General features: G+C 44.0%; 1 protein-coding gene across 6 annotated transcripts in view; it reads left to right on the top strand.

Moving 5' to 3' along the window:
• The window catches only part of VAV2 (vav guanine nucleotide exchange factor 2), a 316349-nt gene that overhangs the window by 237004 nt on the left and 52351 nt on the right, over positions 1–26994 (top strand). For 3 of the 6 annotated variants that reach the window (XM_043499066.1, XM_043499067.1, XM_043499070.1), the window contains exons 5-9: positions 11812–11914; positions 16003–16017; positions 16837–16935; positions 19910–19978; positions 21876–21976. In XM_043499066.1, coding sequence (XP_043355001.1) covers positions 11812–11914; positions 16003–16017; positions 16837–16935; positions 19910–19978; positions 21876–21976 — 387 coding nt within the window. The remainder of the gene's footprint in view (positions 1–11811; positions 11915–16002; positions 16018–16836; positions 16936–19909; positions 19979–21875; positions 21977–26994) is intronic. The other 3 variants (XM_043499068.1, XM_043499069.1, XM_043499071.1) reach the window with 1 other exon arrangement.

Genomic DNA, 26994 nt, shown 5'->3' with positions numbered 1-26994 from the left:
TCTCCCAACACAAAAAGGGCCTGTAGCCAGAACAGCATATTTCAGCTCGTCATTTGGGATATTTTATGGTCCGTTTTTTATACATGCACGCACGTGCGTGCACACGCACACAGAGGAAGGAGCCCTAAATGTGGTTTTGCTCAAAGCATTAAAATGTATACTACCTGTTACTATTTCCCCTCCTTTAAACATAGTCGTGTTGGTGTGTCAGGCACAGTTGATTACCTCAGGTCACTGGAAAGCATTAAAAGACTTTCCAAGAAAGTAACCCTGGATCCTGACTGGCAGCTAATTTCTGTTTGGTTTGGTTGGGGGCATGTTCACCCTGGGTGTAACTCCAGTGAGGTTCGTGCACTCACACCAGGGACAGATTTGCCGACAGACTTTGCTTTGTCTCAGAAAAGCATATTGTCCTGTGGGAAGGATTTGGATATACCCGTGCAAACACAGTGGGTGTTGGGTGAGACTTGTAACGGGAGCGGTGCTGCTGAATGTAATATGGGTGAAACCAATCGGATTCTGTAGCAATTACTGTGCAATCCTATAGCTCTTGCTTAGCCAGGAAAGATCACTCAAGGCCCTCCCCCACAAAAAAAAGTTTCCTTCACGAGCAGATTTGAGGCAGGAAAGTAGCAGGACAGTCAGTTATTGACTGAGCTTTATATGCCTGACAAATTGACCCCTCCATGCAAGTATTCACAATGCTGCAAACAGCCAGGCTAACGAGAAGTCTCTTCAAAGCCAGAAACGAGAACCCACCGCACATTCCCCCATGCCGCACCTGGGTCGCTGCCCTGAAACAAAACTCTAGAATTCCCCTCCACTCCCCACCCATGCCTGTTAGCCTGTATCCTGATGTTACCAGCTATAACAGGCAGGCAGAGCTGCCTCTGGTTCTCTCCTCCCTTTCCACCATGATATATGACCACACTGGATAAGTTGGTGCCTCCCTCCAGCCCATACAGGCAGCCACATGCAGTGAAAGGTGCGAATGTTTCTGTCAGGGGAGTGCCTCATAAAGGTGCCATTGGTGTCAATGGTTTGCCCCAGCTTCAACAGAAGCAGGGTTGGACTCTCTGTCAAGTGCATACGATGAAGCAATCTCTGCAGCATCATTGCTCATATCCCATGTCTCTGTGAAACTCTTAGCTGAGAAGGGAGAGACGCTGTGGAATGCATAGTTTGGGGCTACTGGACTGGTGTGAATATTGTGGAAAGTCACACTTCTTTCTAGTCAGTTTTACTTTTTCGTTTCTGTGTACATTGCTGATAGCTCTTGTGATGATTCTTGCAATATTTGGGGGTTTCTTAAAGACCCAGCTCCTGGAGTCAGGTGATTACATGAGAATCTCAGCTTTTATATAAAAACAGTAAGTTTCTAGCTCTGATGGTTGCAGAGAAAAGCGTGGAAAAAGTGACTGCTAAAGGCTCCCAAAGCAAGGCAAATAAAGATGTTTTAAATAATGATTTTTAAACCAGTCTCATGATTGTAGAACAACTAGGGCTGGCAGTAGTGACTGCTCTACCACAACACCGTGATGTGTTTGATTGCTAGGACTGCAGAAGGAACAAAGAAATAATTCATTTAGGTTTTTTTAAAACTCCTCTTAAAATGTTTCTACTAATACTAGATTTTATACAACTTTTTAAAAATAATTAAACACCTGAAATTCTGGCCCTACATTATCCAAGAATGTCCATCCAAAGAGTAGTCAGTTTCAACTTCTGTTTCCTTTGTATACAGTACCTTTCTCCAAACATATATTTGCAATCAGCTGTTTTGACAAATGCTAAACCTGGACACAGTATCTGTGAGATCCTTCTGTTCGCATCTCAAGATACCAAGTAGCGATGTCACAGCTTTATGAAAAGTCCAGTAGAATTTAATAGAAAGTTATAACCTCTCTCTAGGGTTTTTAAAACACATTTTATAGACCAGAGAACTGTATATTGTAGAATAGAGAATGATATTGCTGCTATACACTTTTATAAGGTGACTTAAAAATCTTTCAGCAAGGAGATCATTCTCTATAGACCAGGGGTAAAATTTTCAAAACCACTGGTGGAGTTTTTGTCCTATTTTCAAAAGTGAGTTAGGTTCCTTGACACAGAGGCTCCTTAGCAAAGGATCCCCAATTCTTTGCAAACAACTCTCACCTCGGTCACTACACCAAACGCATGTCTTACAGCATATTTATCTATGAAGAGTAACATGTAAGGTATCTATGGAAAGCTTGTAACTTCTCAAGATTCATAATCATTGTAAGATGTATGCATGTTTATGTAATGTTTAAGGAATAATGTATTGATATTGAAAGTATGCTTTATGGTTTTGGAGTAAAAATTAGTTACCAGGAGATATGTCTTGGTGATGGCCCATAGGGGGAATTATCACCCCCCCCCCAATTCCACCCCATTTAACCAGTGATGTAATGCATGGCTGAATTGTTTAGCCTTGCTCAGTCCCAAGACTTTTAATGGAAAACCAGCAGTAGCAACTGCAAACAATCAAAACCACTTGAAGGTGTAAAAAGGAACATTACAACAAGACCTGGAGCTGGTGCTGTCTATGAATAGAAACAAAAGACTGTTTCAGTATGAGACAGAGGCGGGAGAAACACTCGATATCACGAAAGCTTATGCTCTAATAAATTTGTTAGTCTCTAAGGTGCCACAAGTACTCCTTTTCTTTTTGCGAATACAGACTAACACGGCTGCTACTCTGAAACCTGTCATTATGCAAGGCACTGAATTTAGCCGTATAGAGTGGAAATCTGTCAACTTCATGAAAAAACTCGCACAGATACAGCATCCGATGAAGTGAGCTGTAGCTCACGAAAGCTTATGCTCTAATAAATTTGTTAGTCTCTAAGGTGCCACAAGTACTCCTTTTCTTTACTCGATATCTAGTCACTGAGAAAACCCCTTGTGGAGTGCAAGTGCTTTCATGAATGTTTGGATCCTGGTTCTTGTGAAACCAGCCAGCTCTGCAACAGACACAGCTTTGGGGAAAACCTACTTTATTAGATAGAAAAGGTAACTATTAATAAGCAGAGATCCAGGTTTGTATTTTGTTTTGTATTATTCCCATTTGTTCCCACCACTCTCTCTTATTTCTAGCTAAATCGCTATTCTTTCTTAAATGAACCTATTTTTGTTTATTAGAAATGCTCACAAGTGCAGTGCATTTCACAGGAGCAGTGGTTTAAGGTGAAACTGGTAATCTGCAGTACACGGCTCCTTTGGGAGCAGATGATTTGGATTTTCTTTGAGTAGCCAGTGTTAGGAGCTGGGTATCCCAGGGGAAAGCTTCAAAGAGACTCTGGGATTGGGGTACACCTCCTGTTAACCTGCAAGGTGGAAACTGGGCTGGCATAGCCCAGAGGAGAGCGGCTGGAAGGCTGGTGGAGTTAGGGAGCTGACACCCACACAGGCAAGATACCTTCACACTGGAGGCAGGGGATAACAATGTGAATCCGAGAACTGTCACAGGCCCTTAAGAGCCTGAACCCCATTTCAGTGAGACTTAGGTTCCTATGGTCTTAAATCACTTTTGAAAATAGGAATGAGGCTCTCTTGAAAATTTTACCCCAGATCCTCAGCTGGCTTAACATTGCACATCTCTGACTGACTCAATGGAATGATACTATTTATGCCATCTGAGCATCTGGCCGTTGTTCATTGTCACAGTGATGCTGTGTTATTAAGTTGCTACAGACTAAAATCCTCTTGATGTATTTTTTTAATAGTTGTCTATTTCCAACTGGGGCACATGACTCGCAAAGATCGATGAAAATCAATATGTGAAAAGAACTGATGTCAACAGTAATATACAAAGCAGAAAGATTCTACAACCTACAGTTTGTCCTGGGAGATTGTCTAATCTACACGTCTGATAGTTCACCACAAGAATAGCAGTCCCTCTCCACTTCTCAGCAAAGGTTTAAAAGGAACATGCTTTAGTAAATAAGGTCCTGAGACTTCATTATTGTAATACCAGCGCTGCTTGCTGATTGGCACTTCTCTAGAACTTCGCATTCACAGATCTGCCTTAAATGACAGACTTGAATCGCTTCCCACCATGTCTCCTGTGATATGGGTATTGTCATCCCCATTCTACAGACAAGGAAATTGAGACACAAAGAGGTTAAAAAACTTGCCAAAGGTCACACAGTAAGTCTGTCGCAGAGCTGGGAACAGAACCCAGTGTTCTTATTGCTGATCTCCTCTAGCCACAGGATCATCCTTCGCTTTTACTAAGTGCTGCACTGCATCAGGAACCAGGAGCTTTAGTGATTAAGGGTAAAAAGCCACAGGTGTCAAAATAAGCAAACAAAATTCCTGTTGAGGTGGTAATGGACCATTCTGGAGCTCTTAATCATGTTAATCACTGTTATCAATAAGAAAAGGAGTACTTGTGGCACCTTAGAGACTAACAAATTTATTAGAGCATAAGCTTTCGTGAGCTACAGCTCACTTCATTGGATGCATTTGGTGGAAAACCATTTTCCACCAAATGCATCCAATGAAGTGAGCTTTCAGAGTAGCAGCCGTGTTAGTCTGTATTCGCAAAAAGAAAAGGAGTACTTGTGGCACCTTAGAGACTAACAAATTTATTAGAGCATAAGCTTTCGTGAGCTACAGCTCACTTCATTGGATGCATTCTAGGATTCCATCCGATGAAGTGAGCTGTAGCTCACGAAAGCTTATGCTCTAATAAATTTGTTAGTCTCTAAGGTGCCACAAGTACTCCTTTTCTTTTTGCGAATACAGACTAACACGGCTGCTACTCTGAAACTGTTATCATTGAGACTGCTTGTGTGAGTAACAGATACATGCATGACTTTCAGCTGCTCCCACACACAATTCTGTCATTGTTAGTTTCTCTCCTGGTTCTTAGTGGGAATTAGCAATGCTCCCTTGTCCCCTAAATTCGGATGCTTCAGCCCCAGTATGGATTCATCTAACTGCTGCTTGTGCTTCTCTGTGTTTGTGCCGACTCCAGGGCTGTTTGTATTAAGGCTGTTGCAGCCCGTCACTTAGAAAATGTTTTGCACTTTGATATTGGGAGCATAATTCCAGTGCACAACCCCAGTCTTAGTTTGAGGGAGGGCCTGTCAGACGTGCCAGCATCCCTTAACACTGAGAGAGATGGGCTGAATGGAGGAGGCCGGAAGGGGGAATTCTGAGCCTCTGTGCATTGGAGTTCTTGAGCCACTGTGCCTGTGGGGGCAATCTAGTCCTAATGACATTGCTGCTAGTCAGTGGCTGTAAAAGCCCTTGCTGCCAGCAGGGTGCTTATGGTCAATGATGGGAACCTTCGCAAGAAGCTGATTCAGAGGGTTAAAGAGGAAATGAGGGGAAACTCAGGGAGAAATAGGCTGGAATGAATGTGGGGATGGAAGAGTCAAACCCTCAGTGAAAATAAATCACAGAATTTTTACGCTAATAGGATTCTGCCTAATGCACCCCATGTGATATTTGCACTCTGTTGTGTGTAATGTCATGTGATCACTGTTCATTCTGTATTCAAGTCTCAGAGTAGCAGCCGTGTTAGTCTGTATTCGTAAAAAGAAAAGGAGGACTTGTGGCACCTTAGAGACTAACAAATTTATTTGAGCATAAGCTTTCGTGAGCTACAGCTCACTTCATCGGTAGTGGCTGGTCCGCAGAGGATGGGAGCCTGCTACTGCTGCCACCTAGAGGAATGACTCCTTTAGGCCAGGTTTCAAAGTAGCAGCCATGTTAGTCTGTATTCGCAAAAAGAAAAGGAGTACTTGTGGCACCTTAGAGACTAACAAATTGTAAATGCATCCGATGGAGTGAGCTGTAGCTCACAAAAGCTTATGCTCAAATAAATTTCTTAGTCTCTAAGGTGCCACAAGTACTCCTTTCCTTTAGGCCAAATGGTAGTGACTCATGCTTTTATTTTAGTGCTTGAAGGCCTGGTTTCAGCTCCTGGTGGTGGACAAAACGCATGTAAAATTACTTTAAAAAACAAAACAAAAAACAACAACCCTGAAGTTCCACCCCCTTCTGTTTTCATTTGGTGTACACTGCCACATGGATTTCTCATGAAACCTTGGCCTGGCTTTCAAAGGTGCTGAGCACCAGCATCTCCCTATGACTTCATGGTTCAGCACCTTGGACATTAAGCCATCTGTGACTTCAGTGGGTGACGTGGGTACTCAGCACCTTGGACATTAAGCCAACCTGTGACTTTCAGCCAACCTTTAACTCAGGAAGGCTGCCCCACTCATCCATGTGGTTGTGGGTTACTCCTGGGCCTTTATAAATGGGAGAGCTTAATCCTCGACCTGGAGAGCTAGGAGTTAAATGCTGGTAGTTGGAGAGTGGGGTTGGGCGGCAGGGGTGTTCATATAGCAGGTTGTCCAATGTTAGCTGTAGTAAAGGTCTTTCTTCCTCATTTTGTCTGCTTCACACAACCTGCACCCTTGGTGGTGTCACCCTGGTTGTTGCTTGTCTTGTTCTATTTCTCTACCTAACATCAGGATTGTACAGGGCTGTCAAGAAAAACTCTTAAGGGATAAAGAGCGGCCCCATGCCATCTATCTAGAGAAAGTTAATGACGCTGTCTCTTCTGTTTATCCTTGGGGGCTTTGGCAGCAGACTGGCAGATCTCTGTCACCAGCATTGAGGTTTCCCATCATTTAAAGCTCTATGTGTTACTGAGCTGGGCCTTATGAGGCTGGGAGACTATCAGTCTGTCTGTCTATGGTTTGGGCCCATGTGACCAGGAGACATTTGATCTACAGTGCTGGTTTTGCTTCAGTCATTCCCTGTGGTCAGGATGCATGTTAGAGTGAGGATGCAGGGAAGCCAGTGGCAGTGCAGGAGCGGGAAACAGAATGATGCCCTGGTGCTGCGCCCTGAGACTTAGTCATGGTGGGGCAGTAGCTGTGGGTGCTGGGCTGGCAACGTTCGGGGGCTTCACACATGGCTCTTTTGTCTTGGTCACCCAGTCCATCATCCTGCTGGCTGATAGAAGGAATAGCAGGTGCGATATTAACTCAACCATAAGCTTCCTAATGACTTTCCAGCCACCAGAATGATATATGGTGGTGCAGCTAGAAATCTGATGGGTGCCTGCTGGAATGGAAGATAAATCGGGAATCTGGAGGTAGTTGCTCTGGCTGAGGGGAAGAGCTCAGAATACAAATATTGGGACAGATAATAACTGCAGCGATGACACTTGGAAAAAAGATGGATCGCTGCTATTAGTGGGTATTACAACAGTTACAACGTAGTGCTCTGTAGGAACAGAGTTGATACAGCACACTGGTGCATTTATTTAAGAATGTACTTTTATTGACTACATCTCTATTTAGAAATGGAAATAATGGCATGTAAAAGAGAAATAAAACCTACTTTTGCAAATATTTTCAGTCTTGTTGACTGGCCAGTCCTGATCCTGAATTGGATTTTGTGTCTATCTTATTCTCTCCTTCTGTGTTGCAAGGCATTGGGACTTTTGCTGAACCTACAGTATTTGGTTCCTCTCTACATGCTCTCTTCTGTTTCTGGCAGAAGGAGATGTTCTTCACACAATGTTTGTTTGCCCTCTTCAAAACTTTTCTGAAAGCAGGCCTCTCAGTCAACTATGTTCCTGCAGAATATCACATTATTCTATGTGCCTCTTAGCTACCTCTGCATTGATGTGTTAGCATCTTTGGCTGAGTCAGTCAGCACTTTGCTTTGAGTTTCATCCTGGAGAGTTGTTTATATTTTTTCTAGGGAGAGTGAAAATAATTCAAATCCAGGCTTCTAAAAATACATTGCCTAGCACAGAGACAAGATAGAAATTGCTCGGGGAGTGGACTCAGCAATTGTTCAATCCAGATTCTTCTCTTTGGAAGATATTGAAGGTCAAAGACCATTTTACCCACAAATCTGGTATTTTACAGCAAGCTTAGTGCAGGTGACTGTTACTGCAGCCTAAACGAAGCAGGGTGGATTTACTTAGATTGCAAGCCCTTCAGTCCAGGGACCATTATTATTTTATTTGTATTACCATGTTCGTACAGTGCCTGGCACAGTGAATCGCTGATCAGTGATTGGTATATACTACCTCAGTATAAATAATACATCAGAATAACTGAGATCAGCATTTAGCCTCTTTTAGATTTACTGAGCCACTGAATGAAACAAACACTGTAAATCCAAAGCCCATGTTTCTTTGATCTTCAATGTACATACTGTATGTGTGTGTGTAAAATAAAAGAAATATGTTTAAAATCAAGCTGAGGCCAACTTCATGTTTCTAGTTCAATATTACCAATCCCAAGTGCTCAAAATCATGAGATTGGCATAAAAATCATGAGATTTTTACAAAACGTTGATTTCTTCTCATTTGCCTTCTGCTTTTTTTCCCATAAGTCTTTAGGGTGCACTTGAGTTGGTTTTTTTTTTTTCAAGCTTTTCTCGCAACCATCAAGGTAGAAACTCACTCTGTAACAATGAAAGCTGAGATTTGCATGTATTCACATGACTCCAGGAGCTGGGGCTTTAAGAAACACACCAAAAATCACAATACTCACAGTAAAATCAAGGGAATGGGCAATGGCTATTTGAATATGACTAGCATCTCTGCATCTTCCTCTTGCATCCTGATTTCCCCAGTTGGATCCGTCCCTTTGGACCTGTGCACTTGCAGAGTCCTACGAAAGTCAGTGAGGCCCCATGCATATGCTGGAGTATGTACATATGGATCTGATTCCAGATCTGGGATCTGTGTCAGCACAGAACCTAGCAGCACAGTGGGGCCCAATCAGAGTACCTGTGCACTGCCATAATAATTATATTAATAAAAATAATAACAATATAGATCTGTTGCTTAAATATAGTCTCTTTGTGTGCTGCTCTCCCCTCTGCCTGAACCTTCTTTGTTCCTCTGGCTGTGTAGGGATCTTCTCTAGCATTTCAATGACTTGTGGAAGCAAAGGTTGCCAGAGCATAGCTTTGAACACAGGATGTGTGATTCTATCACACACAGCGTTTAAAGAAACCATTGGCACAGAGTGGCAATATTTCCCCTTGTGCTACAAGAAACAAAGCTTTGTGTTTCAGTTGTAAGATCGCCACAAGCGTTTCTGAGTTAAAAGAAAGGGAAAGAACACCGTTCCAGTACCCTTTTGGAAGTTAACAGCTCAGGCAACTGTTAGTATAAACTTGACCTGACGGTTCAAGGTCTCAGAGCCACATTGCTGTTTTTTAACCCTGTAGAATTTATTAAGCCCATTAACACTTTTAATTAGGCTTGAAAGGATTAGTTTTTTATTGGTAAAAGTCGATTTCCCTGTACACACAGAAATTGATGACAAAATATTTCCTTTGCTGATGATCAAAATGTACAGATAGGCAAAGAAAGATAAATGCTGCTTGAGAACTTGTTAGAGTTTTGATTTTAAGGACATGTATATTTTGATATCTGATGTTGACAATTTGGGTTTAAATGGTTCTATAAAGCTTCAACTTTTTTTCAGTTTCAGTGTCTACTGTCATTAAACAATAATCATCTGGACCCCCTCCTGCACTGCCCCCAATAAATGCCCACAACTGTGAAAATTTAAATTGATTTAAAAATGCTTAAAAATAAACACTGATGTTATCCGTTAAAATTATTTTACAAAAAAATAAAAACTTAATTGTGCCAAGCCTACTTATAATTATGCCTTGGGATACGGACTGCTTTGGGATTGTGGGTAACAGAGTGTGAGCGTGGTATGAGACGTATAGGAGAGATGGTCAGAGTAATAGATATTTAGCAAATGAAAAATAAGACTGTAAAAAAATCTACACAGATTTATTTTTCTGCTGCTCACAGTTACTCATTCTCTCTCTGCGGGGGGTGTGTGTGTGTGTGTGTGCGTGTGTGTGTGTGTGCATGAATGATTAAAGTCTAGATTCTAAGCTCTTCAGAGCAGGGTCTGTGTGTGTTTGTACATCAGTTACTACAGGCAGGTCCCAGACCTATTTGCGGCCCCTGAGCGCTGTTACAATGCCAATACTACCAATAAAGAGTATATGAACTATGGCTCCAGGCCCCTCAGTTTAATCCCTTGTGTACATGGGGGCAAATCTGTTGGAACCAATGGAGCTGGCCCAGGTCTGAATTTGGCACTTTGGATAAAATGCGAGATCGTCAACTGGTGTAAATTGGCGTAGATCCATCCGGGGCAGTGGAGCTACGCTAATGGATAGTAGCTCAGCATCTGAGTCAGTGTTTACTAAGTGGAATAGGAATAAATGGCCAATTGCATCATGTGTTGTCAGTTCATCAACACCATGGGTCAGCTGAAAGAGTAACCAAGTGTCAAGAACATTGATCCTGTTTCTTTCATCCACCTCATAGCAAAGAAGCAACTGGGTGCACGTGTGTGTTTTCAGATACCTCGTCAGCCGCGTGCATTTCCCCCAAGCCAGTTGGAAGGCAATAGTTTCTGGAGGAATGAGCACAGGGCTGGGTGTGAGGAGGACTTGCAGGCTAATGCTGGCTCTGCCACTGATTCCCTGTGTGACCTTGGGCATGCCCCCTCACCTCTGTCGGTTCCCCATATGTAAAACAGGGGTGGTAATGCTCTTCGGGGCAGGGACTCTCACTCGATGTTTGTATAGTACCCTGCACCTTGGCCCTGATCTTGGCTGTAGCCTGTCAGGGGATGTCAACGCTGCACACTAAGCCCAGGTCTGTGGGACCCAGCCTTGTAAGCCTGATGTTCCCAAGCCTATGCTTGAGCGTCCACACTGCGTTATAAACCTGGGTTTATCATTGCTGAACCCAGGTCTCTCAGTCATGATAACACATCCATACCGTACTATGCAGGCCTTCTGGCTTTGGTCTGTGGCTTGAGCTGCATCCACACTCCAAAGAGACAGGGCTTGGAACCGAGTCATGGTGGGACTTGGACTCTGATTCACTTGCCTAGCAGGGTCCTGAGTGCTTGCTGACCCGAATCAGACTGATCTGTGTGTGAACAGAAGAGGGCCTGGGCTCCACCCTGAGTCAGAGCCCAGGCTTAGTGTGCAGTGTAGACATCTCCTGGAAGGTCAGACTGGATGATCACAATGGTCCCTTCTGCTCTTGAAATTGATGAATCTGTGAGCCTCCCAGGGGTGATGTCTAAGCAGTGCTTAGAACAGACAATGTGCTATAAATAGCTGCAGTGTTTGAGGCCAGGAGGGGAACCAGTTTCTTTTGACATTTGAAATAGGCTAGTCTGTTAGAAGTAATACAACTGTGGAGTTTTACCTCAGACATTGGTGTAAACGTAGGTGTCATCTGTGTTGCAGTAGTGCCCAAAGGCCCCAGCTGAAAGTACAAACACTTAGAGAGAGAGAGATGGTCCCTGCCCTGAAAAGCTCCCAATCTAATAGAGAAGACAGACAAAAGCGGGGGAGGGAAATAAGTGCACAGAGAAGTCAAATGAGCTGCCCAAGGCAGAGTCAAGAGTAGAACCCAGAGCTCCGGACTCCCACTCCAGTTTCCTAGCCACTAGACCATGCTGCCTTGTGACGATGGCTACCGTCCCTGGGCTTACACCGCAAAGTGTTTTGCATTGTTTTAGCATCCAAGTGGGAGGCATGGAGGTGAAATCATACTGCGGTAGCAGATACAAAAAAGAAGTGCCTCCTTAATGCAAAATGGGAAAGAGAAATGAGGACATAAACGTTTTTTGGGATTTCTTCCTCTTCCCCTCCCCTGTTCTTTCCTTGATGCAGTGGCTTGCTTGCATAATCTACCTACAGCAAATGTATCCTCTGTATTTCTAAATCCTCTTGTGTTCCTTTCAGTGAACATGATCTCGGGGAGGATATTTACGACTGCGTTCCTTGTGAAGATGAAGGCGATGATATCTACGAAGATATCATCAAAGTGGAAGTTCAACAACCCATGGTAACAATTTATGCATTTAAAATGCCATATCTTGAAGGGGATTTAAAAACAAACAATGCACCACCGATGAAAGATAATGATCTCAAACTTGTTTGAGTCATTCTTTGGAAGTGAGCTCCCTGCCGGGGGAGAAGTGGGTGGGAGGGGAAAGGGAGACAGTGAGAAGAAGAGTGATAGAGCTAATCCTGTAGGGTTTCCCAAAGGCTTTCCATGGTACTGTCATTTAAAGGATGGGAGGAAAGAAGTTTTAAGAAATCCCCCATTGTAAAGGAAGTGCAAAAATAGTAACTCACTGGTGAGCCAAAGCAGCATGTGTCACTTCATCCCTTTCTAAGGTGAGAGATGTGACTCAGACCTGCACAATTAGCCTGTTGTGTGTGTTACACTGCAAGTATTCTTAGATCCAGACGAGAGTTGGCAGATATTTGCAATGAAGATGCAGTTTTTCTCTTGGGTATTTTTACTGTACCAATTAAAATCTACCTGCTCTGGTATATCCTAAGGCTGAGATTTACAAAGCTGCCTAAGAGGGTTGGATGCCTGACTCCCTGAATTAATTTTAATGGGTATTTGAGCATCCAGATTCATTAGTCAGCTTTGAAAGTCTCAGCCAAAAGCTACACGAGGTTGGGAATTCTAACAAGGCTCTGCGCTCTAAGGGCCCATGGACACCAATGGAAAGGCTCATGTTGATTTCAGTGGGCCTCGGATCAGTCCCTATTGCTTCTGTGATACCAAGCTATGTCTGGAATCTTTTGGGAATGAAATTCTTCCCTATGCAGAGGGATCGGGACAATGGTGACAAACCACTTATGTCTTATTTTGAGGACTTAAGTGCTGCCTACATTACTCTGCATGGCAGAGAATTTCTCCCTTAGATCAATTACTCTGTGAATGAAGCCATGTGTTGTCTAGGAACAGAGCAGTATATTACACTGGATGCATATGTAAAATGTTCTCCCAGAGTATGCTACCAAATAACTAGTATCATGGAAAAGGAAAAAAGCCAAGGAGGCTCTTTTCCCAGCTAACCGTTGGGATGCACTACATTTGTTATTTCTGCTGATGCAAAATTTCAAGAGAACTCATCACTGGGGCATGAACATCCAAACTTCTTGAGATTCATGTGAAATTCTTCCACCCCCGGGATCCGTGTAGATTCTAATTACTGTCTTCTGGCTGCACACTACAGCTGCCAAGATTCATAACTCCGGGAGAAAGCAGGATAAATGGACAAGTTCACTGGTCAGTTAAATTCCCTGAGCGAGACCTGTAATCGTAAATCAGATTGCTGCAGCTGGCAATCGGAGGTGTGAATTGGCAGGAACTTTGCTTTGCAGAGTCAGAGTGAGCCCAGGATGCAAACTCTGTCGTTGAGCTGCCAGGAACGTGTGCTCTGATCTCTCCTCAGTTCTACACTTGGTGTAATTCCATTGACTTGGATGGAGAGTCTGCTAGTTTAATGGGGATTAGAGTCTCTGAAGGCCTATTTTTAGTGTACTAGCTCAGATGAGAGCTAGCATGAGTGTCTACACGAGCTGGGAATCAGACCCCCAGCTCAAAGTGTACATGCAACCTAAGACATCCACCCGCAGGAGCTTTATTTGCACTAGGACTTCTACTGATGCCTTTAGTGGGATTTTTGGAGTAGAATTCCCTAGTGCAAGCAAGGTTAAAATGAAGGAAAACCTCCCCACTTGAGATTCCCCCCAGATTTCTGGAAGCAATCCATGTGCGACGTGCTTCTCGAAAAATCCTGGGATTAGTTCACAGTGGTTGTAATAGCCCATTTTGCATATTTCATATTTACAACCTCAGATTTTGTTATGCTGTCCCGAATATTGTTATTAATGGCTGATTAATAAAAGCTTTAGTCTCTGATTTAAAAATCCAATAAACCATTTCCCCTCCCTTAATATCTTGAAAGTAACTGCTGAATGCTTTCAAGTTAATGCGTGCTGGTAAAATATGAAGATGTCAATAAAAAAATGCAAGTTAAAAGACACCAACCAAAAATATACATCCATGCAAGCTGTCATTCCCAAGCAGGATTCTGTTCCCATCAGAGGTTTAATTTGGTTTTAAATGGATGTAACAAGTGTGAGATTTATTTTTATAGCTTTCCAAGGACTTCAAGGAAGGCGGTTATTGGGATGCTTAGAATCAGACTGATGTTTTAAAGGTTCAGCTCCATGCTGGCTCTCACAGCTGCTTGCTGGTTTCCTCATGCCTGAGTCATGAGGGCTTTAATGCACCTCTCTGTTATGACACAAGTTGAGATCTTGGGCTATCACCATCGTTTTGAGAACAGTGTGATGATACAAGGTGCAGGGTTTGGTGTAGATTGCATCAGTTCAGCAGAAGGTGCAGCCCTCATGTAGGCTGATTCCCGGGGCAAGATGGAGTTTGCAGCTATAGTAGCCCATGTTGCTGCATCCCGTACTACCACGGCTACACTACTGCTTTTAGTGCGCTGGCTCAGACGGGAGCTAGCGCAAGTGTGTGTGCGCAAGCTGGGAGTCACCCCCTTAGCTCATAGTCTAGACGTAACCTAAAGGCATTCAGCCCATTGAACTAATGAGGACTTGGGACTGAAATGCCATTAGCTGAGTCAGTGCAAACCCTGGCTTGTGCCCAGCCACGCTGAGGCTGGAACTTTTGGCCGGTTCAGCACTCCCAGCTGGAGCTAGGTTTTCTGAAGCGCTCAGAAATTGGGGGTGGGGCTTTTTTGAACACCTGGTCTCAGTTGTGGACACTGAGCAGCCTCCACCATGTAGGGCGGCAACCAACAGGATCTTGCAGGAAGGGCTTCGGAGCTGTGCTCCGGCTCTGCTCCAGCTCCAGCTCCAGCTCCAGGCAAAAACCTGCAGCTCCACTGCTCCGGAGCTGCTCCGTGCTCTAGCTCCGTGCTTCGCTCCAAAGCCCTGTTTGCAGGAAGGGGAAATAATATCCCAGCCACCCTAAAAATGACCTTTCAAGCAATAGCCACCTTCCCGGAGGCCCCTTAAAAAATAGACTCAATAGTTCTCAAGGAAAATTAAAATAGTAAGCTCCTTAAGACATATGCAGAGTGCCCTATAGTGAGAGACTTAGCGGGTGTGTCTACACTGCCCCTGAGAGCGAAAGCCCTGCTCCGCATACTTGTGTTAGCAGGGCTCCCACTAGCACACTCAAAATAGCTGTGTAGACGTTGCTTTGGCATTGTGGCTTGGGCTGTCAAGCCCAACCCTCTAGCGCCTGCCCCGCCAGTTTCAAGAGCCCAAGCCACAACGTCTACGCAACCAGTTTTAGAGCACTAGCACAAGCCCCACTAACACAAGTGGCTGGGAAGCTTGCTCCCAGATACAATGTAGAGATACCCAAGGAGGTCAGTCTGTTTGGTTTATCCAACAGAAGATCACAACATGATTTGATAATGGGGAGGAAAATACTGATTACTCAAAGGGCTCTTTAATCTAGTGGAGAAAGTCGTGCTAAGAACCAATGGCTGGAAGTTAAAACCAGATGAATTCTGGGCACACGTTTAGAAATAAGGTACACCTTTGGAACAGTGAAGGTGAGTAATCATGGGAGCAAACTACCAAAGGGAATGATGGATTCTCCGTCTTTTGAAGTCTTCACATCAATACTGGGTGCATTTCTGGAAGAGGTGCTCTAGCCGGACATAAGTTATTGCGCTCAATATGGAGGTAACTGGATGATATTCTCTGGTCTGGTCTGTGTTATACGGGAGGTCAGACTAAATGATCTAATGGTTCCTTCTTGCCTTACGATCTATGAATTCATAATTATGCCCTTTTAAATATTTTTAAACTTCATGCAGACACTGAGGGTCAATGACTGACTCCGGTGAAGCTACACTGATACACGCATGATGAAGATCTGGTCCTCAATGTTTTCTTAGCTCCTGACTTCCCTTCCTTCTCTTTAGCAAAAGCATAAATTTCTTTATTTTTATGGTAGCGGCCTGTACTTTCGTCTAAATGTTGAGGAAAAATTGATGAACATTTAAAAGAAAAAAAAAAGGCAATTTGTAATACCAAATGTATAATGTTAATTGGTTTTGCTTATATTTCTGCATGCTTCAGATTAGATATATGCAGGTAAGTAGGAGACAGTGACCAAAAGAGTTTTGTTTCTGTCTGGCCAATATACTCTCTTATACTCTTTCATATGGGTTGTACAAAGAGTGGTAATTCTCCCCTATTGCAGACTCAGTATTGCTTAACCCCAAACATTCAAAAATCATGACCCAGGGCCCCATCCACAAATTATGACATTGTGTTAAAAATCATGAGTTTAAAAAAAAATACATTTGGGGTTATTTCATATTTGCCTTCTGCTTTTTGAGCATTTAGGGCATCACATTTTCTAGATTTTCTATGCAACCATGAGGGCTAGAATCTTACTTTTCTAGCAAAAAGGAAAGCTGAGATTCTCAGATAATCAGGAGCTTTAAGAAAAGCACCAAATACGAGAGTCGGGATAAAATCACGGGGTTTGGCAACACTGGTGACCCATACAAGTGTACCACCTAAGTCCCATTTAGGCACTTATGAGCTCCACACAAGCAAACAACTTCATTTAAAAAAAAGAGAGAGAGAGAGCGAGAGAGAATTTTTCTTTTGACTGACATCTTTTGGTTATAGTCCTCTGTGTAAATTGTATAGTAAATGCAAAGGGTGAAATTAAACCCAATGGGAGTTTTGCCATTAACTTCAGCAGAGCCAGGATTTCACCCAATGTTTTGCAGACAGAAATGGATCCCTTTCACATAAATGATTGAAAATTTGGTTTCTGGCTTCCTGAGCTTGTGTTGGTTGGAAGTTTGTTGTCACTGAATGACATGTTAAAGAGCCACTGTAAGCAAGCAGGTTGAAACACTCTAAGGACACTCAAGCATGTGTTGTTTATTTCTCTAGAAAATGGGAATGACAGAAGATGACAAAAGAAATTGCTGTTTGCTAGAAATTCAAGAAACCGAGGCCAAATATTACAAGACACTTGAAGACATAGAAAAGGTGAGAGCCGGCCTTCTTTTCTATCGCTATGTTTCATGTCAACAGCTTCAGGTTGCATTTGATCTTGCATTACTCTTGCTGGATTAGTTCTTGTTTCTAGAGCTCCATAGTATTGGGTGTTTGTGATAGAAGGCAGGACAGAGGCATTCAAACGTAAGCCCATGCTGGGTACCATAACACACACAAAAAAGGAGCCTATTTTATCTGATCACTGCATATTTAAAAAGAAAAGGAGTACTTGTGGCACCTTAGAGACTAACAAATTTATTAGAGCATAAGCTTTCGTGAGCTACAGCTCACTTCATCGGATGCATTACTGCATATTTAAAGTATACTTAAAAACCATCTTGTTATTTCAGAAGGGTATTCACCCACCCCCCATTCCAACCTCAGCAGTAAGACACACTCAATTCTTTATGTGGGCCAGGCACAATCTCTAGATAAGACTTGCTTTTGTAGATTTCTTATCACTCTTTGATCGCCATTGAATAATTTGAAAGAACCTATTTATTCCAGGCAGTTCTTGAAAGTGCTGAAGCCATGCTGACTTGCCATTGAAACTAATTGGATTAAAAGTAACATTTCACTGCATGCACTCACAGGCTTTAATTGGTTTTGATAAATTCTGGGTGCATTCTCTCTTTCTCTTAAAAGAACGAACACTTCAGCAACAGAAAGATGCAATGCAGCCAACTGGAGGCTGGATATTATTTTCCCCTTCAGTGATTACAGATGAGTAGAATTTAAAAAAAAAAAAAAAGTCCAGCTATCATTTCTACTTCTTTTCCTCTCCCTTTAAAAATATTTGCCTTTCTTACAAAGAAGCTCTGAAAGAGAGCCGCACAATTAAACAAGATTCCAGGCTTTTAAAAAGAAAGGCTTTGACGTTCATATTAGTGATGAACATCCTGCTTGTTCTTTGAAAATAACTATTAACCTTGTGTTTCAGCCCAGAGGAAGAGGTAAATTATTCCCTTGGTATGAACTAGGAGAGCTATGAGAGTAGATTTTTTGCTGTGGTGGGGCTAAGGTCCTGTAATAAACTATATTGTATCTGTATGTTCTATAGCTATGGACAGGGCAGACTTTCCCATTAATGCCCATTGGTTCAGAAAAGCATCTCCAATGTAGTCATGTCACCTGCATTCTTCAAAGGCAAAAATTCAAGATGACTGGGAGTTTTTCTACAAATCAAACAGCTAAAACTGATGCTATTCACCATTGCAACTGATGAATACTTTGTGAAAAACTAGCAAGTCAACAACAGCAACAAAAAGAACCCCGCCCTCCACCCATCCACTCACATTGGATACAGACATACTATGTACTGTATGGTGCTCAGGATCATGAATCATGCTTTTTCCCTCTCTGAGTGGCTAATGTTCTAAATGGGACAGGGTGCAAAAACTAACAGTAAGCATCCCAAAGAACAGAAAACTGATAAAGTGCAGGGCAGCTGGCAGTTTTAACAGTTTAATTTGCATACATATTAACAATCATGAAATGTGTTTTTGTAGGTGTATCTATATCTGTATCAGGAGAGCTTGATAGATATCTCTGTCTACAGAGATCGCTAGATATGTACATATCTTTTGAATACATATAGGGCCATATTATAGAATCATAGAATATCAGAGTTTGAAGGGACCTGAAGAGGTCATCTAGTCCAACCTGCTAGAGGTCATCTAGTCCAACCTCAAAGCAGGACCAATCCCCAATTTTTGCCCCAGATCCCTAAATGGCCCCCTCAAGGATTGAACTCACAACCCTGGGTTTAGCAGGCCAATGCTCAAACCACTGAACTATCCCTCCCCAGCATACCTTCCTGAATATGGCTCTTCTTAATGGGGAGGAGTCCTTGTGGCACCTTAGAGACTAACAAGTTTATTTGGGCATAAGGTTTCGTGGGCTAAAACCCACTTCATCACATGCATGGAATGGAAATACAGTAGGGAGGTATAAATACACAGAACATGAAGTGGGTTATAGCCCACAAAAGCTTATGCCCAAATAAACTTGTTAATCTCTAAGGTGCCACAAGGATGCCTCGTTATTTTTTGCTGATACAGACTAACACAGCTACCTCTCTGAAACCTGTTAATGGGGAGGAATGCTCAAGGAGTAACTTCTAAAGGTAAAGCCAGGGTGTCTTTCTCATCTCCCGAGTGTCTCTGCAGGCATTAATCCTTCCACAGCTCACTTGGGCAGTGTTCCTTCTCCCTCTCACTCTTAAGAGGTATAACTTAGTCCAGGGATTCTCAAACTTTTTTTGCTGGGACCTCTTTGGAAAATATTTCAGGCTGTGAAGACACCCCTCCCCCCCGTGACTATCCCCCATATCATGCCAGCCTTATTTCAGTGCTGGTGGCGATACTGCCTTCAGAGCTTGGTGCCTAGCCAGCAGCCGGCATTCTCCGGCTGCCCAGCTCTGAAGGCAGCACAGAAATAAGGGTAGCAATACCACAACCCCCCTACAATAGACTTGCAACCCCCTGTTTGCTTCAGGACCCCCAGTTTGAGAAACACTGACTTAGTCCACACAGCGAGAGTGTGCAGTTAATTTAAATTAACTGTATTATGGCTCAGAGCTTCTTCCACGAGTGGGTGGTAAATGCCTTAAGCTTTTCATTTAGCTTGCAGCTCGGCTTTTAGTTCAAGTGAATCTTGTTCATGTTCTTGACAACCTGACCACCTCACAAAACATTTGTGGCATCCCAGTCCCAGATGGTCCAGCCCTAACCCCGCAGAGACGTGGCTGAACATAAGCACGGTGAGGCAGGTTGCATGATCCTTGTCCAGAGCTGTGGTTGGTTTTAGTAAATGTCTTGTCAGTCTTATCTCTTGGCAAGTGTGAAAATTCACCCAGGTTCCCCTCCGGAAAATTCAACCACTGCAACAATTTTAGCTTAAAAAAGAAAGAATCTTATTGCATTTGCTCATTTATTTCAATAAGTTTTCCATTTACCTCTTACAGAACTATATGAATCCATTAAAGCTGGTACTGACTCCACAAGAGATGGAATCTATTTTTATCAATTTGGAGGTAACAGAGTCTAAACATCATTGCTTAAATCTTTGCTCGTCTCAGATGCAGCTTATGCTTCATCCTGTTTAAGAAACAGCGCTCAGATTTCATGTAAAATGCATTGCTTTAGTCTGTGTGGTTTCAGTTGTTATGGCCACAGAGCTTGGACTGGGCCCTTTAACACTCAAGTGGAATTTAGGTATTGTATAAAGACAAGGAGACGGTTTTACAACAAGGACATTATTTTGCCTGTGTTTTTATTGTGTGTGTGTGTGTGTGTGTTTCAGATATATCTGTTTTAAAGAATTACATACATACAGGAACAGGCAGTGTGACTTAGCGAGTATCACACTCGACAGGGACGTGAGAGGCGGGTTTTATACCCAGCTCTGCAACTGGCCTGCTTGGAGAACTCGGGCAGGTCACTTCGCCTCATTAGCATAGTCCCTATCTGTGAATTGGAGATAATGGTACCTTCTGCTTGTGTAAAGTGCTTTGAGCTCTGTGGGTGAAGAGTGCTATATAAATACTAGGTATTATTGTTATGCATGTGCACACACAGCCTAGATTCTCCTCCAGTTTGATCCTGGCTTGATGCCATAATCCAGCATCTGAAGCTTTCCTCTGTGTACAGCGAGGCTGATACAGGGCCAAGTTCTGTTAGATGCTTATTGGGTGAAGATTCACCCCTGGGCAGAAAGCTAGCATAAGGCCTACCTGGTATTTAAGTAGGCCCTGCCTACTACTCTTGCTAGCCTTCTTCAGAGGGTGAGTTTCCCCCTTCTTGCAGGGACCCCACTGAAGTCGCTGTGAATTCTATATTCAGCCCTCTTTCTAGATCTGATTTATGATCGGTGTCTGATTTTTTGGTGTTTAACCTACCGATATCAGTCTCTGGCTGCTCTCCCACCCCTTGCCCAGACAGTCCAGGGAGAGGCAGTAAGTTATCTGACCTATTACTCTGCCTTGGTCTCCACATATGGCCAGATCCTCCTCCTGTGCCAGGTGGCCACCATGTTATCACCTAAGTGCCATCTGGGATGGCAAGATGATGAATGGCTCTTCTCCCATAGTAGCACCGCCAAAGGCAGTTGGCAGCACTGGGAGAATAGCGTGAGCCTCGTTAATGGAGACTTCAGGGCTCATCAGGGTGTATTCCTGGTGCACCTTCCTGACTTGTTTACTCTGCATAGTTTAGCTTAGCTCTTGCTTCAGTCTGGCATGCGGCGATGGCAGTTACACAGGTTGCTGCAATTAAGCAGTTGAGTTTTCCTAACCAAAGGAAGCCAGACGCCTTTGTTCCATTATCAGCATAGGCCCACCATGTCCGTGTTTCAGATTAAATGCAGACATTGCTCCACCTTCTTGGTCCATTTTCACAAGGCTGCGTTGTGTGGGCTTTACGGGATTACGGCAGGTTATTGTATGCTGCTAGACTGCTCCCACTAGACCCAGTAAAGGGAGTTTAATATGCACAGAACCCCGCTATGCGTTTCTCATTGTATAATCTTCTAACTTAATTACACCCTCATATTTATTGTGATTTAGGGATATATCTCACTGGAGTCGCTTCCATTAAAACAGTTAATAGGCAAAGAGCTGGTCTACACTGGGAACTTGCATCTCTCAGGAGAGTGAAAAATCCACACCCCTGACAGACGTAGCTATGACCCCTGGTGCAGCCAGCGCAAGGTTGATGGAAGAATTTTTCTGTTTACCTAGCTACTGCCTCTCAGGGAGGTAGATTACCTATGTGGATGGGAGAGCTGCAGCTGCAGCAGTCTGTTTAGACATATCAAAAAAATGACTGCAAGGTTACTTAAAGAAATGCATGTGCATTAACTAAACACTTCACATGCATGAGCCTAGAGTGAGTTTCAGATTTTTTAACATATTGATTTTTTCGTTGTTTTAGGACCTAATTAAAGTGCACTTCAATTTCCTGAGGGCCATCGATGTCTGTATGATGTCTGGAGGAAGCAGCTTGGCGAAAGTTTTTCTAGAATTCAAAGAAAGGTAAAAAGAATGAAAGACTCAGCCAACATACAGGGAGCTCTAACTGTGACAAGCTAAGTCCTGGTTGAGCATTGCTAGTTACAGGGCATGATCTGAGAGTGAAAAATATCGATAAGAAAAATACCGATTTTGACAGACCCTGAAGCCCTGTCCTCTGCTAACCCCTCACTCCTACATAGTTAACACCCTGTTTTGGCTAGTTTAATTTCCCAGTATAGGCAGGTAAGGGTCTGAGAGACTGCACTGCATTTATCACACCTGGCTGCTACCCGTCAGGCTTTCTGGCCATCGGTTGGGGGACCATGTCTGGTAAATGGTGGAATGATGGGGGGCAGGAGACATGAAGAAAGAGGAGGATCTGTCCCTAAACAATTGCTGCTATTTCATGACACTCTGGCTAGATCCCTCTTGGGATTTAAATGAGTATAGCTCTATTGACATAAAAAGGAGCTCACTTGATTTACTGAAGGAGTGGCGCAGTGTATAAAAAACTCACCTGCACACGCCTGCTCCCACAATCCTTGGCAGCATCCTCAGAACTCTGCAGAAGCATAAACAAATCCCGCAGTAACATCAGATATTCAGGAGTCCCAGTGTTGTACTTACTGTAGAGGGGGCAAGAAAGCACCACTCTCTGTTAACGTGTAAGGTCCTATCAGCCATGCCGATGTCCTATCAGCGTAGGGGCTCCTGTTCCAAACCAGTTCTTGTTTTGCTCCTTTTGGTGTCCTTCCAAAACACCTGTGCCACAGAGTGAGTGATAGGTTAGTGACCACCTGCACTCAAGTAGTTTGATCGTTACAAGTGTAACCTCATTCTGCCCTATTGTCCCAGACTGCAATTAGCACCTGCTGCAGAGGATATGATGGCATCAGGAATGGTAGCCTCAAGGGCATCGCAACGTTGGGTAGATTGTCCTATAGCCATTTTCTTCACATACACGACGATATCACCTTGATCTTAGGCATATTGCATGACTGAAGCTTTCTTCATATTTGCTAAGTCTACGTGTGTTGTAGGACCAAGACGGGGAGAGGCGCATGCGGAGGTTTGCATTCAAAGGCAGAGTGGGCAAAACCTTTCCCAGACCCCATTGGGCCATGGTCTGGTTTGGATGTCCTAGGGGCTGAACATCATGCAGCTAATGCTTTGTCTGTAAGACCCACAGGAGAATAAAGATGAGAGCCTATAACTTCACAGAAGCGGAATAACGCCTCGCCTTCATGAGTGTTTAACTGGGGTCTCCTGCAGGACGCAGGTCAATGAAAGTTAAGGGCATGCTGCACCCTTGCAGAATCATTTCCTTTGTCTACACAGGGCACCTCAGCCTGGTAGATCAAAGCGACTGTTCTCTCATCCATCTGGCGCTGCTGACATCCCGCACCTATGGGAGGATTAATAGATTTAAAGCCTAGATTAAGTTACATAGAGGAGTCTAAGTTTTGGCAGCTGCAAACAGGAGTATCCAGGAACATGCAGATAAGGTTAATGAAAGTCTTAGTAATATTCTTAATAATAGTCAGAGGCCTGATTTATTGTGGAATAATGCCAGGGTGTTATTGCTGTGTGATTCAACCAGTGTCTAGACGTGGAAATGCCTCTCAGAAGTCAATAACTCCAGAAATACCATCTGCATTAATAACAAATCATAAGGTCAGATAGTCCATCATTCATGATGCTGCTTTTAGAAAGTAAATGTTTTTCGGATTAAAAGAGAATAGTTGTTTGGGGAAAGAATGCAAAACAATTTTAAAAAAATAATATAATTTTGATCTCCTAATTCCTGGCCTTGCTTGTCCTTACACGTTCCGGTACTGTCATGTTGGGAGAAGTCCTTTCTGGACTGTATAGTCCAGGTCAGAATTTAGGAACACCCTGTGTGGAGACGCAAGGCAGCACAGGTTGGGTTAGTCTGGGAGCTGAAGAACCCATGAGAGCCACAAGGTCAGTCTGTGTCCAGCAGCTTCAATAAAGAATCCCCTTTATATTCCTCACAATCAAATCTGGTCTCTTCTCTCCCATGACGGTCACAACAGGCACTGATTCAAGATTGAAAGTCTCAGATTCTGACTTCCAAGAGAGGGCTCCCCTTCCAGGAAGCATAGCACAGCGGGGTATCTCAGAAATACCTGACTTATCTGCAGACGAGCAGCGTACCCCAGGCTTCCATATTGTGAAAAGTTAATCAAGGATGGTACGGCCAGAACTTGTAGGAGCAGTGGTACCGTGTCAATCAATCCATACGCTTGCCTTGACTCAACAGCATCCCTCTTCACAGTATACCGGGAATGGGTTACTCAGAGGTTTTTGCAACATCTTTCTGAAAACTCCTGGGCTGTGCTGCGCTCATTGTGTGTATATTTTATTCACGCTCATGCGAGGAGCCTAGAGGTCTGTGGGTGCGAGGAATCCTATAAATAAATGTTTGCTGCTGTTAATTGAGGAGTTAGAGCTTGGCAGAGGGGAGGTAGTTAGGTGGCTGCTGCGTCTGTGTGCATGTGAACTTGCCAACCCATTTTTGAAAGGACTTTACAAATAACTTTTTTTTGAAGAGCCTGAAAACTTTCCAGATAAACAATGGAATTAATCAGACCTCCAGCTGTGAGCAGCCAGATCTCGACTGGCAGCTGCAAATCCTCACACAGGCTCCAGAGACTCAAATACCAAAACGTTCTTCAGATCTGTCGTTCAGAGAGTTTTAATCGCTCAGGTGGAACAGTAGTTTTGCAGGGGCTTTTTTTATTACTATTGTTAAATTGCAGATAGGCCTCTCCTTTCTCATCTGGCCTAATTTACGCAGCATCTGTGTCTAAGCTAACCAGGTCTCGCCCTGGTTATATCCCCAGTTCAGATGTTGCCTGTTGGGGTGAAGGTTTGCTTCTCTCAGACAGCCTGATGATTTGACAGTAGCTAGCTTGGGTAACCATGGTGGTGTAGACGTGGTGGCAGGGGCTTCACCACAGGCTAGCAACTGGAGTACATGCGGGCCAGCAGACGGGCTCCTCAGCCAGCTTGTACTCAGGTAGTTATCCTGTGCCTCTTTATCTAGACTACTATTGTTACCTGTGCAAACTGGATTAGAGGTTGCTCTGGTTTGCCTACCCATGCTACAATCACATCTTCTCTTGCTGTGTAGACGTATCCAGTGTCAAACCTCCTTCTGGTGCCATCTTCCAAGCATTACGTGTCTGGTGTACGAACAACAAGAGAAACGCCTTCAGCACAGAGCTGTCCCCCCCATTCAGCAGCCAGGCTGCTCAGCTTTTTAAAGCCGGTTTCCCCCAAACTGCTCTTTCAGTCAGTCTTTGCTCCCAAAAAATAGCTTGAGCAGGCTGCAGAGCTCTTCCCTGTCTCAGGGTGAGGAGACAAGGGGGTTGCTTTAAAGTGATTGCTGTCCCCAGAGGGATTTAGAAACTGGTGCTAGGGAACCTGAAAGCCCAGCTAAAGCACTAAAGAGCTCCAAATGGAAAGGCCTGTCACTTTTCTAGCCCTTGCAATAATTTAAGGTTTTACTAGCAGTACCTTGGGCTTTGAAAGGAGATGTCGAGTCTTCCTGCCAGCTGGGTGCAGAAGTGTCTGAGGAGCCATGTACATGCTGGAGTGCTGTACTGACTGCATATTTGCTTGTGGTTATAAACCTAACTAGAAGAACCATTATGTAATGTATAGGCATTGGATGGTGTCCCTTTAAATGGCTTGGGAGCCCTCTAGTGGGACTCCCCATCCTCTACTGAAGAAGCCCCCAGAACCTAACAGAGCAGATGTGGATACATGTAGTCCGGCCGTGTATGTGGTTAGTAAACATGGTTATTTGGCCACCAGCTGTCCATGTGGTTTTCTCATATTCTTAATATTGTGTAAAGGGCAAAGACATGACAGTCTACCCCGAAACTAGTGGGGAATGTAACATAAATGTAGCATTTCTCTCTCTCTCTAATATAATGGACTCATGGTAGGTGCATCAGGAATCCTGCTGCAGTGGCCTGATTTAAGACCACCTGGCCCCAGTGCAAGGTAGGTGCAGCCCTACTGCTCAGGTAATGTCCCTCAGGGACCTTACGCCAGAGCTAGATGGGGCATAGCAAAGCTCTGGTTCGCCATGCCTCGCTCCAGCATACCTGCTCCTTCCCCTAATGCCTGGGGTTGAAAGGGGGTGGTTGGTGAAGGACCAGCTCACCTCCAACAGAGAGACTTCCCCTGCCTAGGTTTAAGGCCACTTTGTGCTGGATGTGTTGCGCAAAGTGGGCGTAGTGTTTGCAAGTTAGAGAGATTTCCCCATATCTGCACCTCAGCAGTGCTTGTAGAAGATGCATTAGTGCCTGTACATTAGAGTTGCCAATTGTTTACTTGCACAAAACGGAACACCTTTGTCCTTCCCGTCCTGCCCCTCCTCTGAGGCCCCACCCCCTCTCACTCCATCCCTCCCTCCCTCTGTTGCTCTCTCTCACTCGCTCATTTTCACTGGGCTGGCAGGGGGGGTGAGGGTGCTCCAGGCTGGGATCAAGGTGTTCGGATGGGATCAGGGTTGAGGCGTGGGGGGAGGGGGTCAGGGTGCAGGCTCCTGGTGGCGCTTACCACAAGCAGCTCCCAGGAGCAGCGGTATGTCCCCCCTCCGGCTCCTACGTGGAGGTGCAGCCAGATGGCTCCACGTGCTGCCCCATCCACAGGAACTGCCCCCGCAGCTCCCAGTGGCCGGGAACCCTACTGTGCTGCTGATTGGACTTTTAACAACCCAGTCAGCAGTGCTGACTGGAGCCGCCAGGGTCCCTTTTCGACTAGGCATTCTGCTCAAAACTGCACACCTGGCAACTCTACTGCACACAGGTATTTAGGTGGAAATTTTTTTTTTAATAAAAAGGTGTATTTTCACATACTCTTACCCATTTGTGCACAGAGTTGCCTTGCTTGCTTGACTTTAACATCTAAATGCATAGGATGTCAAATCCGTGTGCTATAGACGATAAATGACCTAGTCATCAACACACCTAAGGCATCAGGGAGAGAACCCTGGCTCTTAA

This window comes from Dermochelys coriacea, chromosome 16 (genome assembly GCF_009764565.3).
Source record: "Dermochelys coriacea isolate rDerCor1 chromosome 16, rDerCor1.pri.v4, whole genome shotgun sequence".
Classification (NCBI taxonomy): Eukaryota; Metazoa; Chordata; order Testudines; family Dermochelyidae; genus Dermochelys; species Dermochelys coriacea.
This window is presented reverse-complemented; position numbering and strand designations above follow the sequence as displayed.